General features: G+C 43.1%; 1 protein-coding gene across 3 annotated transcripts; it reads left to right on the forward strand.

The window, feature by feature from the left end:
• The first annotated feature begins 5,173 nt into the window (after positions 1-5,173).
• Positions 5,174-14,654, forward strand: LOC112612396 (zinc finger protein 813-like). Of its 3 annotated transcripts, XM_025366858.1 has the most exons (5): positions 5,174-5,252; positions 7,734-7,860; positions 11,500-13,862; positions 14,030-14,089; positions 14,406-14,654. In XM_025366858.1, the coding sequence occupies exons 1-5, from the start codon at positions 5,238-5,240 to the stop codon at positions 14,568-14,570; spliced, it is 2,730 nt and encodes a 909-aa protein (XP_025222643.1). In that variant the 5' UTR covers positions 5,174-5,237; the 3' UTR covers positions 14,571-14,654. The 3 variants fall into 3 exon arrangements, with proteins under 3 accessions (XP_025222643.1, XP_025222644.1, XP_025222645.1); XM_025366859.1 differs by lacking the exon at positions 14,406-14,654 and having other exon boundaries at positions 11,500-13,029; positions 13,276-14,320; XM_025366860.1 differs by lacking the exon at positions 14,406-14,654 and having other exon boundaries at positions 5,190-5,252; positions 11,500-12,865; positions 13,283-14,320.
• Positions 14,655-15,512: the final 858 nt, after the last annotated feature.

Raw genomic sequence — 15,512 nt, forward strand, 5'->3', positions numbered from 1 at the left:
GGGTTCCTTTTTGATAACGTATAGGTAGGTTGCTGGGTAGGTGTGTGGAGACATGTATGGCGTAACCCGCAGTCCGCATGGGTAGGTCTGGCTTTAGAATGGTGCAGTTTACAGGACGACAGGTTTTTGTTTCACAATCTGGTTTCGCCGGCATTTCGGTAAAGCATGATTGGCCTTTGTTGTGTGCTGGGGTGCCACGATATGCAATACTCACCATCTTTTTCTGGGTCCCAGGGGGACAAGGTGCTATACATAGGTATTTGTAGTCATTTCTATAGTATCTCTGTACAGGTGGGTTACCACAGACGGGTGAGTCTAGGTCTGCTGCTGGACAAGCATCAAAATACAGAGAAATAGGCCCTCGGTAAAAGGGAGGGACCTTGGTTTTGTTTAAGAGGGGCCTTTCTTTTGACCTTGCACGAATTTTAAACTCTTCACCAGGTGAAAACTTCGGGTTATAACATACATAAGGTTGGTTATTTCCAGGGTCACAAATGGAGTAGGTGGTCTGATTATAAGTACAAGTTCTTCAGCAAGTCCTTATACACTCATAACAAGTATGGTTCAATAGAGTCTTAGTTATCCTCTTCCCTGACCAGGTAGTATGTGTACAGTGGGGACACGTTTCTATAGGGGCTTCTTCTAACATGGTTAAGGTGGGTAACAACAGCAAAACAATGGACAGCATATTCATATCCAGCAAGGACAGAAGAGGGCCTTGCCTGGGGGAGGAGGTTGGTCAGAACGACAGAACAGTAGGGAAACAGTTAGTATTACAAGGAAAACTACTAGTCTTAAGATTACTAACTACATTTACTTGCTTGACGTGTCGTCAAGCTTCGGCTGTGCATAGTCTAGTCGGCTTCCGGTATGTGACTAGAGCAGGGCTTGCTGTTTCTTCAAGCTTCAGCCATGTGTAGACTGGTCAGCCTCAGAAAGTGACCAGAGCAGGGCTGTCGTCCTCAGCAGCAGCTTGGTCTTGTCACAGGACCAGCCGAGCTGGATCATCTGGGTCTTGCTGGCCGGTCCACTTGTCCTGAGCTGCCGGTTTCGGCTGGCTGTGGTGGATCTAAGGCACGATTTGTCCACTCCCACTGCTGTTTAACTCACAGGAATTGTGCATGCTGGGTATGCAGTGGTAACATTAGACTCGGTAGTAGAGGCTCAGCCTCTGCCTACTGGAACATCAATCAATTAATTAATATTTTGGGACAGGGCCTGGTTGTATTGCCAAGGATGGAGTGCAGTGGCGTGATCTCCTCTAACTGCAGCCTCGACCTGCTGGGCTCCAGCAATCCTCCTACCTTGGCCTCCCGAGTAGCTGGGACCACAGCCGTGAGCCACCAATCCCAGCTACTTTTTCTTTTTGTTTTGTTTTGTTTTGTTTTGTTTTTTGTGGAAATGGGGTTTCACTATGTTTCCCAGGCCAGTCTCAAAATCCTGGGCTCAAAGGATCTTTCTGCGTAGGCCCCTCAAAGTACTAGGATTACAGGGATGAGCCACCGCACCTGGCCTACATAGTACTTTTTAAAAGGGACATCAAAGCATGGTGGCTCACACCAGTAATCCCAGCACTTTGGGAGACTGAGGTGAGTGAGTCACCTAACGTCAGGAGTTCAAGACCAGCCTGGCCAACATGGTGAAACCTGGTCTCTATTAAAAATATGAAAGTTAGCCAGGTATGGTGGTGTGCACCTGTAGTCACAGCTACTCAGGAGGCCGAGGCACGAGAATCACATGAACCTGGGAGGCAGAGGTTGCGGTGAGCCAAAACTGTGCCCCTGCACTGCAGCCTGGGTGGCAGAGTGAGTCTCCATCTCACAAAAACAAACAAAAAATAAAATAAAAAACAAAAAGAGACATCAAAAGTACTTGTGTTCTCATGTGTAATACGTTTACTTTATTTTCTTTCTGTTTCCTCTTCATTTCTTTCTTTTTTTTTTTTTTTTTTCCAATTTGAGTTTGAGATAAATCTTAGTTTTGTTTTTGTTTTTGTTTTTTGGTTTTTTTTGGCAGAATCTCACTCAGTCACCCAGGCTGGAGTGCAGTGGCATGATCTCAGCTCACTGCAACCTCCGCCTCCTGGGTTCAAGCGATTCTTTTGCCTCAACCTCCCGAGTAGGCGGGACTACAGGCGTGCACCAACATGCCCAGCTAATTTTTGTACTTTTAGTAGACATGGGGTTTCACCATGTTGGCCATTGTCAGGCTGGCCTTGAACTCCTGACCTCAGGTGATCCGCCCACCTCGGCTTCCCAAAATGCTGGGATTACAGGCATGAGCAACCACGCCTAGCGGAGATAAATCTTAGTTTTCAGAATTTCTTTGTTAATACATAAGCACTTCTGAAAGATGCCTTTGTCACATCCGATAATCAGCTGACATCATTTTTTTCTGTACATGTATGTTTTCCGGTTATTTTCCCCTTGACCCCAGAATTTGTTAGAGTTTTTTTAAAAACAATTTCAAAATAGTTTCTTTTTGAAATCAGTTGCGTCCAGTTCAGATCGAGGTCTGCATGCTTTCTAGTCTTTATTATTTGTTGAAAACCTTTGGAACCTAATACAGAAGTTTGATTGTTTCCGTGTGTACCTGGTAATGATGTCAGTGACCTTTTATCTTAACATCAAAGTGTAGTTCAACCAGTTAGTCTGTTTTTCAGTTTTCTTTCCTTCTATCATTTGTTAAAATCTTGAGCTGTGAGCTATTAAGTGTATGTTTCCCTCAAGGCACCTCTGGTCCGTTCTGGACTGATGTTGAAAGACGGGCTGGATTGGCATGAAACTCTGTTCCGAAAGCTCCCGTGTATTCTTTTTTTTTTTTCTCTGAGATGGAGTTTCGCTCTTGTCGCCCAGACTGGAGTGCAATGGTGCAATCTCAGCTCACTGCAACCTCTGCCTCCCGGGTTCAAGCTATTATCCTGCCTCAGCCTCCCAGGTCGATGGGATTACAGGTGCCTGCCTCCACGGCTGGCTAATTTTTTGTATTTTTAGTAGAGATGGGTTTCATCATGTTGGCTAGGCTGGTTTCAAACTCCAGACCTCAGGTGATCCACCCACCTCGACCTCCCAAAGTGCTGGGATTGCGGGTGTGATCCATTGTGCCTGGCCACCCATGTATTCTTGTTTGAAAAAATTTGCTTATGTCTTACTTCTACAGCTGACCTTCTTTTCACCGTTTTCAAGGTCAATAGCTGTGTGTTCACACTTCTGCATTTTATAACTGTAAGTGTGACTTTCTTGTAAGGAAGAATTAAATGTCGGGAATCAATGGCATCAGAACCTTGCAAAAGAAGTTTCTTTAGCCCAGGTGTGTGAAAGATGCTTCTCTAAGTTTCAAGGATAGGGGTGATAAAGACCAACCCTCCCATTAGCCCTTCCAGCCCCCATGTAAGAATTCAGACACACGTTTTCACTCACCTCAGACCTTCTCAGGGTAACATGGTGAAAATGTTCCCGCTCTGAGCCCAGTGAGCCTCCCTGCAACTTGGAAATGAGGGGCTAGACCAGAAAAGCTCAACCTGAGTGACCCTGACCCCTGAAATGATTGGCAAAATAGAGTGTGTGTCTGGGTGTGGCTTTTCTTCTGGGAGAGGGGAGTGACCAGTTGTAATTAGAATTTTAAATGGGATGCAGTACCCCCCTCCAAAAAAAGCAGAAGAATGGAAGAAACAGAAGTGTAGACTCAGACACAGAGACCATCTTCGGGGCCTTTTTCTGTATGAGGATATCACAGTGAAATCTAAAGCAGGTCATCTCAGTGCCTGGCAGGGAACCCTCCACCAGCTTCCCGTGTTCCCCAGGACAAAAGCCCAATGCCTCACTGTGGCTCCACAGCCCTGTGTCCAGGGCCCCTGCCAGTGTCCAGCCTCCTCCTGGGAGCTTGCCCTCCTCTCCCGACTCCCTCTGCCCCAGTCACATTTGCTTTTCTCTTTTCCCAAATGTCAAAACCCTTCCTGTCTCTGGTCACTGTCCCTGCTCTTACCCTATGTCCCTAAATGATCACGACACTGTCCCTTTTCTCCTCGTTCAGGTCTAGGCTCAGAGCTGTCTCCCATGCCCTCCCACCGCCATCTGAAGTTCCCTCTGCCCATCAGTCTCTATCACGTTACTCAGGTTTTATTATTTCTGCATCAATCATATCAGAAATGCTTTTTTTTCTTTTTTCTGTACAGAGTCTCGCTCCATCGCTCAGGCTGTGAGTGCGGTCTCATGATCTTGGCTCACCGTGACCTCTGTCTCCTGGGTTCAAGTGATTCTTATGCCTCACCCTCCCAAGTAGCTGAGATTGCAGGTGTGTGCCACCACACCCAGCTAATTATTGTATTTTTATTTTTATTTTATTTTATTTTTGAGTCTCACACTGTCACCCAGGCTGGAGTGCAGTGGCATGATCTCGGCTCACTTGCAACCACCACCTCCCGGGTTCAAGCGATTCTCCTGCCTCAGCCTCCTGAGTAGCTGGGACAGACACCCACCAAGCCCAGTTACTTTTTATATTTTTAATAGAGACAGGGTTTCACCATGTTGGCCAGGCTGGTCTGGAACTCCTGACGTCAAGTAGTTAACCCACCTCGGCTTTCCAGAGTGCTAGTATTAGAAGCACGAGCCACCGCGCCTGGCCCAATTTTTTTATTTTTAGTAAAGACAGAGCTTCACCATGTTGGCCAGGCTGATCTCAAACTCCTGAGCTCAAGCGATCCTCCCACCTCAGCCTCTTAAGTAGCTGGGACCACAGACACACAGATGTGCGCCATCATGCCTGGCTAAGTTTTTGTATTTTTGGTAGAGATGGGGTTTCACCATGTTGCCCAGGCTGGTCTCAAACTCCTGAGCTCAAGGGATCTACCCACCTTAGCCTCCTACAGTGCTGAGATGACAGGCATGAGTCACCTCACCCAGCCTCTGCATGGGGTTTGGTCAGGTCTGGGTCTCTTCCCTGAAGGGGAGCTCATTCCAGCCCAGCTCCCCACTGCTGCAGCGTGTGTGGGGGCTTCTCAGGAGGCGAGCGGGAGTTTTCCTTTAGGAGTTTATTGTCCCTGGTGCGGTGGGCAGCAGAGGGGACCGTATTTCCTCAGGGTGAGGTGTCCTTTGTATGTGTCGTTGTGTTACAGGGATGGGGTTTACTGATTCTATGCAATAAACATCATATTTTTAACATTCAGGATTGAATTCTAAAGACTCTTGGTCCATGAGGAAGAAACCCGGAAGAGGAAGAGGAAAGCAGAGGAGTCAGGGATGGCTCTTCCTCAGGTGAGATGATATTCTCGGTGGATTGTTCTGTCTCCTTCCTTTCAGAAACGCTGGGCCTTGGAGTTGGGAATCTTCTCTGAGTCTGAAGCGTCCTGCCTGACAGGTTTGCTCACACTCACCCATGTCTTCCCTCAGTCCCTCTCATCTCACTTAGATTTTATCTCTTGTGACCCAGTGACATGAACTTGGGAAGAGGCTGCACTGGGCATGGGCCTGGGAAGGGCTCACACCAGACATGGATGGAGACGGGGTGAGGGTCCCGTGGTGTCAGTGCTGTTGGGCAGCAGGGATTATTCAGGGGCCACATCTGGATGCTCTGTCAGGTCTCTGTGGACCAGGATTAGAGCAGCTGCCACTGGAAGTCACGTATTCATGTGCACAAAGTACGTGGTAAATTCTAGAAAAGGAGCCCAGTATGAGGAAATGTTTTCTGCCTGATTTTATACTACATTTTTTTGTAATTGAGTGCATTACTGTGTTTCTGGCTCCAAAAATCTTACTAATTAGAATGGAAAGTGTATACACAGACATGAATGATAGAAGACGTTTTATTCCCTCATTATTTTAAGAATATGAAATTGGCCAGGCGCGATGGCTCACGCAGGTAATCCCAGTACTTAGGGAAGCCGAGATGGGTGGATCATGAGGTCAAGAGTTCAAGACCAGCCTGGCCAAGACGGTGAAACTCTCTCCTAAAGCTACAAAAATCAGCCAGGCACAGTAGCATGTGCCTGTAATCCCAACGACTTGGGAGGCTAAGGGAGAAGAAGCACTTAAACCTGGGAGATGCAGGTTGCAGTAAGCTGAGATCATACCACTGTGCTCCAGCCTGGGTAACAGAGCAAGACTCTGTCTCAAAAAAAAAAAAAAAAAAAAATTAGCCAGGCGTGGTGGCATGCCATCTGTAACCCCAGCTACGCAGGAGGCTGAGGCAGGAGAATCACTTGAACCTGGGAGGCGGAAGTTGCAGTGAGCTGAGATTGCACCACTGCACTCCACCCTGGGTGACAGAGCAAGACTCCATCTTAAAAAAAAAAATTTATATTTATGTTTTTACTTTAGGTTTGGGGCACATGTGAAGGTTTGTTACACAGGTAAACTAGTGCCATCGGGGTCTGTTGTACAGATTATTTCATCGCTCTGGTATTAAGCCCTGTACCCAATAGTTATGTTTTATTTATTTTTTTTTTCGAGACTAAGTTTTGCTCTTGTTGCCCAGGCTAGAGTATATTGGCATGATCTCAGCTCACTGCAATAATACTGCCAAAGTATCATTTTCCAGCAAGATGAGATTCCTCTTCAGGTCAACAAAACTTGCCACTTTTGATATTTTTAAAAACTTTATATATGTAAACACCCACACACACAATATACACACACACATATACATATACATACATATACACACACAAATGTATATATTTTGAACAACTTTTACAGTTTGAAAATCTAGGGAAAATGACAACCCTTTGTATTAACATCTAGTTTTTTGTGAGTCTGTGTAGGCTTCATTATTTTGTTTTTTTTATATATATATATATTTATATATATATATATAAAATGAATTTTCATACTCTGAGTAATCTAGTTTTCATGTATTTTATTTTATTTTGAGACTGGGTCTCACTGTGTTGCCCAGGCTGGAGCACAGTGGCACGATCTTAGCTCACTGCAACTTCCACCCTCAGGCTTAAGCCATCCTCCTACTTCAGGCTCCCAAGTAGCTGGAACCACAGGTGCCTGCCACCATGCCCGGCTAATTTTTTTTTTTTTTTTGAGATGGAGTCTCTGTTGCCCAGGCTGGAGTGTGGCACAATTTCGGATCACTGCCACCTCTGCCTCCCAGGATCAAGCAATTCTGCTGTGTCAGCCTCCCGGGTAGCTGGGATAACAGGCATGTGCCACCGTGCCCAGCCGGATTTTAGTTTCTGATCTTTCACTGTGGACGTTGTCATCTCTGAAGACATCACTCATACTCTGTCTCATCTAGATACTGAATATCACTTGGTGCGTCAATAAAAGTTTCTGGGCCGGGCATGGTGGATCACGCCTGTAATTCCAGCACTTTGAGAGGCTGCGGCAGGCGGATCACAAGGTCCAGAGTTTCAGGCCAATATGGTGAAACCCTGTTTCTACTAAAAATAGAAAAATTAACTGGTCATGGGGGCACACACCTGTAATTTCAGCTATTCAGGAGGCTAAGGCAAGAGAATCGCTTGATCCTGGGAGGTGGAGGTTGCAGTGCACCGAGAACACGCCACTGCACTCCAGCCTGGGCAACTCAGTGAGACTCCACCTCAAAAAAAAAAGTATAATAAAACACAACTGGGAAGACAAAACGTGGTGGAAAATCCCTCACTCAGATTTGTCAGAACATTCACTGCAATTAAATCCACGCTTTCCCCTCTCTCCTCTTCTCATTTTCGGTAAAGATAAGAACTCCTCCCATAAGCATTTGGTTAAAATGTGTTTTCATTTCAGGGTCTACTGACATTCAGGGATGTGGCCATAGAATTCTCTCAGGAGGAGTGGAAATGCCTGGACCCTGCTCAGAGGACTCTGTACAGAGATGTGATGTTGGAGAATTATAGGAACCTGGTCTCCCTGGGTGAGGATACCTTCCCTCCAGAAGTGGGGATGTGCCCTTGTGTATCTTTGTATTTTCTCTTTTTTTTTTTTTCAGATACAGTGTCTCTCTCTGTCCCCCAGGGTGGAGTGTAATGGTGTGATCAGGGCTCGCTGCAATCTTGAATTCCTGGGCTCAAGTGATTGTCCCACCTCAGCCTCCCCCAGTAGCTGGTACAGGTGCATGCCACCATGCCGGGCTACTTTTTTAGTTTTATTTTTTTTTAGAGACAGATTCTTCCCATGTTGTTGAAGTTGGTCTTTTTTTTTTTTTTTTTTTTTGAGACGGAGTCTTGCTCTGTTGGCCAGGCTGGAGTGCAGTGGCGCAATCTCGGCTCACTGCAAGCTGCGCCTCCCGGGTTCACGCCATTCTCCTGCCTCAGCCTCCCGAGTAGCTGGGACTACAGGCGCCCGCCGCTGCGCCCGGCTAATTTTTTCTATTTTTAGTAGAGACGGGGTTTCACCATGGTCTTGATCTCCTGACCTTGTGATCCACCCGCCTCGGCCTCCCAAAGTGCTGGGATTACAGGCGTGAGCCACCGCGCCCGGCCTGAAGTTGGTCTTGATCTCCTGGGCTCAAGACATCCTCCTTGGTCTCCCAAGTAGCTGGGCTTACAGGCCCCAATCCCCATACCTAACTATTGGCTTTTATTTTTTTAATTTTTGCATATGTGTGTCTTTACAGCTAATATGAGTTTTCTGTGGACAACACGTAATTGGTTCCTGTTGATTCAGCCAGTCTTTACCTTCTGAGTGCAGAGTTAAATATTTACATTAGAAGCATTACTGATGGAAAAGACCTTACCGTTGCGTTTTTGTTACATATTATCTGTATTTCTTGTAGGTGTTTTTTTCTTCTTCATTTCTCATTTCCTACTTTTGTGTTTAATAGGTTTTTTGTGTAGACATACTTTGACTCCCTTCTTAATTACTTTTGTTTTGTTTTGTTTTTTATGATGGAGTCTCACTCTGTTGTCCAGGCTACAGTGCAGTGGTGCGATCTTGGCTCACCGCAGCCAGCTACGCCTCTCGGGCTCAAACGATTCTTGTGCCCCAGGGGCTCAAGTCTGTAATCCCAGCACTTTGGGAGGCCGAGGCAGGCAAATCACCTGAGGTCAGGAGTTCAAAACCAGCCTGGCTAACATAGCGAAACTCTGTCTCTACTGAAAGTACAAAAATTAGTTGGGCATGGTGGCGCACAGCTGTTATCCCAAGTAATCAAGAGGCTGAGGCAGGACAATCACTGGAACCCAGGAGGTGGAGGCTGTAGTGAGCCAAAATGTCCCACTGCACTCCAGTCTGGGTGACAAAGTGAGACTCTGGGCTGAGGCGGGAGAATCTCTTGAGGCAGGAGAATTGTGCCACTACACTCCAGGCTGAGTGATAGGCGTGACTCAGTCTCAAAAACAAACAAAAAACGAAATAGCTTAAACTGGGAGGCTTCAGACACAGAAATTTATTTCTCATGAATTTGGAAAGTGGGAAATCCAAGAGCAAGATGCCAGCCAAATTGGTTCCTCATGAGAGCCTTCTTCATGGTTTAGCCCAGCAATCTTCCCGCTGTATTCTGACACGGTGGAAAGAGGAACAGGCAGTGAGCTCTTTACTGTCTCTTTTTATAAAAGCACGAATCCTATTCACGAGTAGTCAACATCCATGACCAAATTCTCTCAAAGGCCCCATCTGCAAGAACACCCTATTGGAGAATAAGAACTCTGAACATGGCTTTTGGTCAATATGAACATTCAGACCAGGGAGCCTGCATCATATATTTTTTTTTATTGTGCAATTTGTTTTATACAATGTTTTCTCTGATCTCAGTTTATATATTTTCCCAGTACACATTCTATGTTTTATATTTTATGCATCGTGAACTAGGTAACTAAGGGAAATGCATATATATAGAATTGCTGTATTGCCTGTTCCATAAATGTAGTTGTGACATCATAATTGCACCCTCCGATACTGTTAGTCAATTTTTTTTTTTTTTTTTTTTTGGGACGAAGTCGCCCAGGCTGGAGTGCAATGGCTCGATCTCGGCTCACTACAACCTCCGCCTCCCAGGTTCAAATGATTCTCCTGCCTCAGCCTTTTGAGTAGCTGGGATTACAGGTGCCCGCCACCACGGCCAGCTAATTTTTTTGTATTTTTAGTAGAGTTGGGGTTTCACCATGTTGGCCAGGCTACTCTTGAACTCTGGCCTCATGATCCACCCGCCTCTAAAAGTGCTGGGATTACAGGCCGTTAGTCACTTCTTATTCCTTATAATGCTGTGTATTTTTTTGACCTCATAAATCAGAAGGTAGTGATCTTAACAGGTATTTCAGTTCATATATTGTGTGCTGGTGGTAAGTAGAAGCTGTGGCTTTTTTCTTAACAGGGAATTGTTTAGAATTCTGCAGGTTGTATAAATGTACCTGTTATTTGCTTGCTAGTTTTATGGGTGACAATATTTTACTAATTTTTATGATTGTACATTAGGCTTTTTGGTATGTGGTATGCAATATAACTGACATGAGTCTACTAGTTAATGTCACAAAGTGCCACCAGGCACTGTGGCTCACGCCTGCAATCCCAGGACTTTTGGGAGGCTGAGGCAGGTGGAGCACTTAAGGTCAAAAGTTCAAGGCCAGCCTGGCCAACATGTTGAAACTTTATCTCTACTAAAAATTCAAAAATTAGCCAAGCATGGTGGTGTGTGCCTGTAATCCCAGGTACTCAGGAGGCTGAGGCAGGAGAATGGCTTGAACCCAAAAGGCGGAGGTTGCCGTGAGCCAAGATCGGGCCATTGCACTCCAGCCTGTTGTGACAGAGCGAGACTTCACCTCAAAAATATAAAAATACTAAAAATACTAAATTTTTTTTCTTAATGTCACAACTTGCTTTTTCTGCATGGATATAGGTAATTTTATGATGACAGTTATTCAGAAAAACATTGTATTAACTTTTTTTTTTTTTTTTTGAGATGGAGCCTCACTTTGTCGCCCAGGCTGAAGTACAGTGGTGCAATCTCGGCTCACTGCAACCTCTACCTCTTGGGTTCAAACGATTCTTGTGCCTCAGCCTCCCAAGCAGCTGAGACTACAGCTGTGGGCCACCACGCCTGGCTAAATTTTGTAATCTTTTCTTATCTTCTCAGTGCTATGATTGTTTGACAATACAGAATTTCCATTGATTTTGATTATTCTTACATGAGCTTGTTGTGGATTATTTATGAATATAGTATATTGTGTGGTCCTTTAGCATTTATTTGTATACAGTAAATATGCTGTAAATATGAAGAATATGTACTTTTCATTGATGTGACAGTGATATGTTTGTTGCAAACTGTTGGACACTTTAGGGTCACAGTGGAAAAATACTCCTTCCTTTAGGCTTACACATGTTTGTGCCCTGTCAGTGTTTTGTTATGATATTGGAAATACACTTCCGTAAAAATAATTTGAAGCACATATAATCACCCTTTATTTATTAAAGAATCTTACGCTTTTGTGTTCCTAACTTTGAAGATCTTGTTTGGAAAGTTTAAAATAAGTATTTTTTTGTGTGTCATATTTACACATTTCAGTATGATTTACCGTCTGTACTTAATTGGAAACCTATTGGTGTTTATATTTTGTAGCTCTCTCTTCCAAATGCACGATGAAGGATTTCTCGTCAACAGTGCAAGGCAATACAGAAGTGATCCACACAAGGACATTGGAAAGACATCACATTGGAGATTTTTGCTTCCAGGAAATTAGTAAAGATATTCATAACTTTGAGTTTCAGTGGCAAGAAGATGAAAGAACTGTCCATGAAGCACCCATGACAAAAATAAAAAAGTTAACGGGTAGTACAGACCGATATGATCAAAGGCATGCTGGAAACCAGCCTATTAAAGATCAGCTGGGATCAAGCTTTCATTCGCATCTGCCTGAACTGCACATATTTCAGATGGAAGAGAAAATTGATAATCAAGTTGAGAAGTCTATCAATGATGCTTCCTCAGTTTCAACAGCCCAACGAATTTCTTGTAGACCCCAAACTCATATCTCTAATAACTATAGGAATAATTTCCGGAATTCTTCATTACTCACAGAAAAACAGGAAGTACACATGAGAGAAAAATCTTTCCCATGTAATGAGAGTGGCAAAGCCTTTAATTATAGCTCACTCTTAAAGAAACATCAGATAATCCATTTAGGAGAGAAACAATATAAATGTGATGTATGTGGCAAAGTCTTTAATAGGAAGCAATATCTTGCATGCCATCGTAGATGTCACACTGGTGAGAAACCTTACAAGTGTAATGAGTGTGGCAAGACTTTCAGTCAGACGTCATACCTTACATGCCATCGTAGACTTCATACTGGGGAGAAACCTTACAAATGCGAAGAATGTGACACAGCTTTCCGTTTCAAATCAAACCTTGAAAGACATAGGGGAATTCATACTGGAGAGAAACCGTACAAGTGTAATGAGTGTGAGAAGACCTTTAGTCGGACGTCATCCCTCACATGCCATCGTAGACTTCATACTGGAGAGAAACCTTACAAATGTAATGAGTGTGGCAAGACCTTTAGTCAGGAGTTAACCCTTACATGCCATCGTAGACTTCATAGTGGAGAGAAACCTTACAAATGTGAAGAATGTGACAAAACTTACAGTTTCAAATCAAACCTTGAAAGACATCGGAAAATTCATACTGGAGAGAAACCTTACAAGTGTAATGATTGTGGCAAGACCTTCAGTCATATGTCATCCGTTGTATACCATTGTAGACTTCATAGTGGAGAGAAACCTTACAAATGTGAAGATTGTGATGAAACTTTCACTTTCAAATCAAACCTTGAAAGACATAGGAGAATTCACACCGGAGAGAAACCATACAAGTGTAATGAATGTGGCAAGACCTTTAGTCGGAAGTCATACCTTACACGCCATCATAGACTTCATACTGGAGAGAAACCTTACAAATGTAATGAGTGTGGCAAGACCTTCAGTCAGCATTTATCCCTTACACGCCATCGTAGACTCCATACTGGAGAGAAACCCTACAAGTGTAATGAATGTGGCAAGACCTTCAGTAAGGAGTTAACCCTTACATGCCATCGTAGATGTCATACTGGAGAGAAACCTTACAAGTGTAAAGAGTGTGGCAAAGCCTTTTGTGGGCAGTCAGCACTTATTTACCATCAAGCAACCCATGGTCTAGGGAAACTTTACAAATGTAATGATTGTCACCAAGTCTTCAGTAAGGCTACAACCATTGCAAATCATTGGAGAATCCATAATGAAGAGAGATCTTACAAGTGTAATAAATGTGGCAAATTTTTCAGACATCATTCATACCTTGCAGTTCATGGGCGAACTCATACTAGAGAGGAACCTTACAAATGTGAAGAATGTGATGAAGCTTTCAGATTCAAATCAAACCTTGAAAGTCATAGGAGAATTCATACTGGAGAGAAATCGTACAAGTGTAATGAATGTGGCAAGGTTTTTAATAAAAAGGGAAACCTTACACGTCATCATAGACTTCATACTGGAGAGAAACCTTACAAGTGTAATGAATGTGGCAAGAAGTTTAGTCGAAATTCAGCTCTTGTAATTCATAAGGCAGTTCATACTGGAGAGAAACGTTACAAGTGTAATGAGTGTGGCAAGACGTTTGGTCGAAATTCAGTCCTTGTAATTCATAAGGCAATTCATACTGGAGAGAAACCTTACAAGTGTAATGAGTGTGGCAAGACCTTCTGTCAAAATGCAGCCCTTGTAATTCATAAGGCAATTCATACTGGAGAGAAACCTTACAAGTGTAATGAATGTGGCAAGGCTTTTAATCGAAAAGCAAACCTTGCACGTCATCATAGGCTTCATACTGGAGAGAAACCTTACAAGTGTAATAAATGTGGCAAGGTTTTTAATCAACAAGCACACCTTGCACGTCATCATAGAATTCATACTGGAGAGAAACCTTACAAGTGTAATGAGTGTGGCAAGGTTTTTAATCGAAAAGCAAAGCTCGCACGTCATCATAGAATTCATACTGGAAAGATACCTTAGAAATGTGAAGCATGTGACAAAGTTTACAGTCGCAAATCAAGCCTCAAAAGACAGGAGAATTCATACTGGAGAGAAACCATACAAATGTAAGAGTTTGTGACAAGGCTTTCAGGCATGATTCACACCTGGCACAACATACTAGAATTCACACTGGAGAGAAACAAGTGTAATGAGTGTAGCAAAGCCTTTAGTGGGCAGTCAACATTTATTCCTCATCAGGCAATCCATGGTATAGAGAAACTTTACTAATGTAATGATTGTCACAGAGTCTTCAGTAACGCTACAACCATTGCAAATCACTGGAGAATCCATAATGGAGATCTTACATGTGTAATAATTGCGGGAAATTTTTCAGACATCATTCATACTTTGCAGTTCATTGGCAAACTCATGTTGGAGAGAAACCTTACAAATGTGATTGTGCCAAGGTCTTCAGTCAAGCTTCATCCTATGCAAAACAGGAGAATTCGTACAGGAGAGAAACCTCACAAGTGTGATGATTGTGGTAGAGCCTTTACTTCATGTTCACACCTCATTAGACATCAGAGAATGCATACTGGACAGAAATCTTACAAATGTCATGAGTGTGGCAAGGTCTTCAGTCTGATTTCACTCCTTGTAGAATATCAGAAAATTCATTTTTGAGGTGATTGTTCCAAGTGCAATGAGTATAGCAAACCATCAAGCATTAATTGACATTAAAGTGTTTATGTTAAGAGGATTGGGCCGGGCATGGTGGCTCACGCCTGTAATCCCAGCAGTTTGGTAGGCCAAGGTGGGTACATCACTTGAGGCCAGGAGTTTGAGATCAGCCTGACCAACAGACAGGAGCCATTTTCCCAGCCTGTTTTTTGCTTCTTTAATGAAAACTGATAGGGATTTTTCTGGGTATTGTGTTGAATCTAAATCACATTGGGTTATATAATTATTTAACAATCTTACTTTTTCCAAACCAGCAATATGGGTTATATATATATGTTTTTAATCATTTTGATGTATGTTTTTAGATTGCAAGGTACAGATTTCTCACCTTTTTACACTTATTCCTATTTCTTTAAGTTCTCTAGCAAATGGAAGTGTTTTAAATTTTCTTTTAAAATTGTTCATCGTTAATGTATGGAAATTCATCTAATTTTTGGTGCTGATATTGTATTGTGCGGATACATTGAATGTGTTTGTTAGCTCCAGTAGTATTTTGATTGACTCTCTGTGATTTTCTACACAGAAGATCGTGTCATCTACAAACAAATATAATTTTACTTATTTCTGATTTGGATGAGTTTTATTTCTTTTACTACTTAATTGCTCTGGCTAGGACAACCAGTATCTATTGAACAGAAGGGGTGAGTGCATTCTTGCATCATGTGAGATCCAACAGGAAAGCATTCCATTTTCCCAGCTTAGTTATTTACTCGTTGGTCATTTCATGGATGGTCTTTCTATTGTTGACGTAAATTTCCTTCTCTACCTATTTTGTTTAGGATTTCTGTGATTATTAGATTTTGAATTTTGTGAAATGCTTTTTTTCCATCTATTGAGATGATGTGGTTTTCATCTTTCGTTCTGTTCAAGTCGTATTTCACATTG

This window comes from Theropithecus gelada, chromosome 19 (genome assembly GCF_003255815.1).
Source record: "Theropithecus gelada isolate Dixy chromosome 19, Tgel_1.0, whole genome shotgun sequence".
Classification (NCBI taxonomy): Eukaryota; Metazoa; Chordata; class Mammalia; order Primates; family Cercopithecidae; genus Theropithecus; species Theropithecus gelada.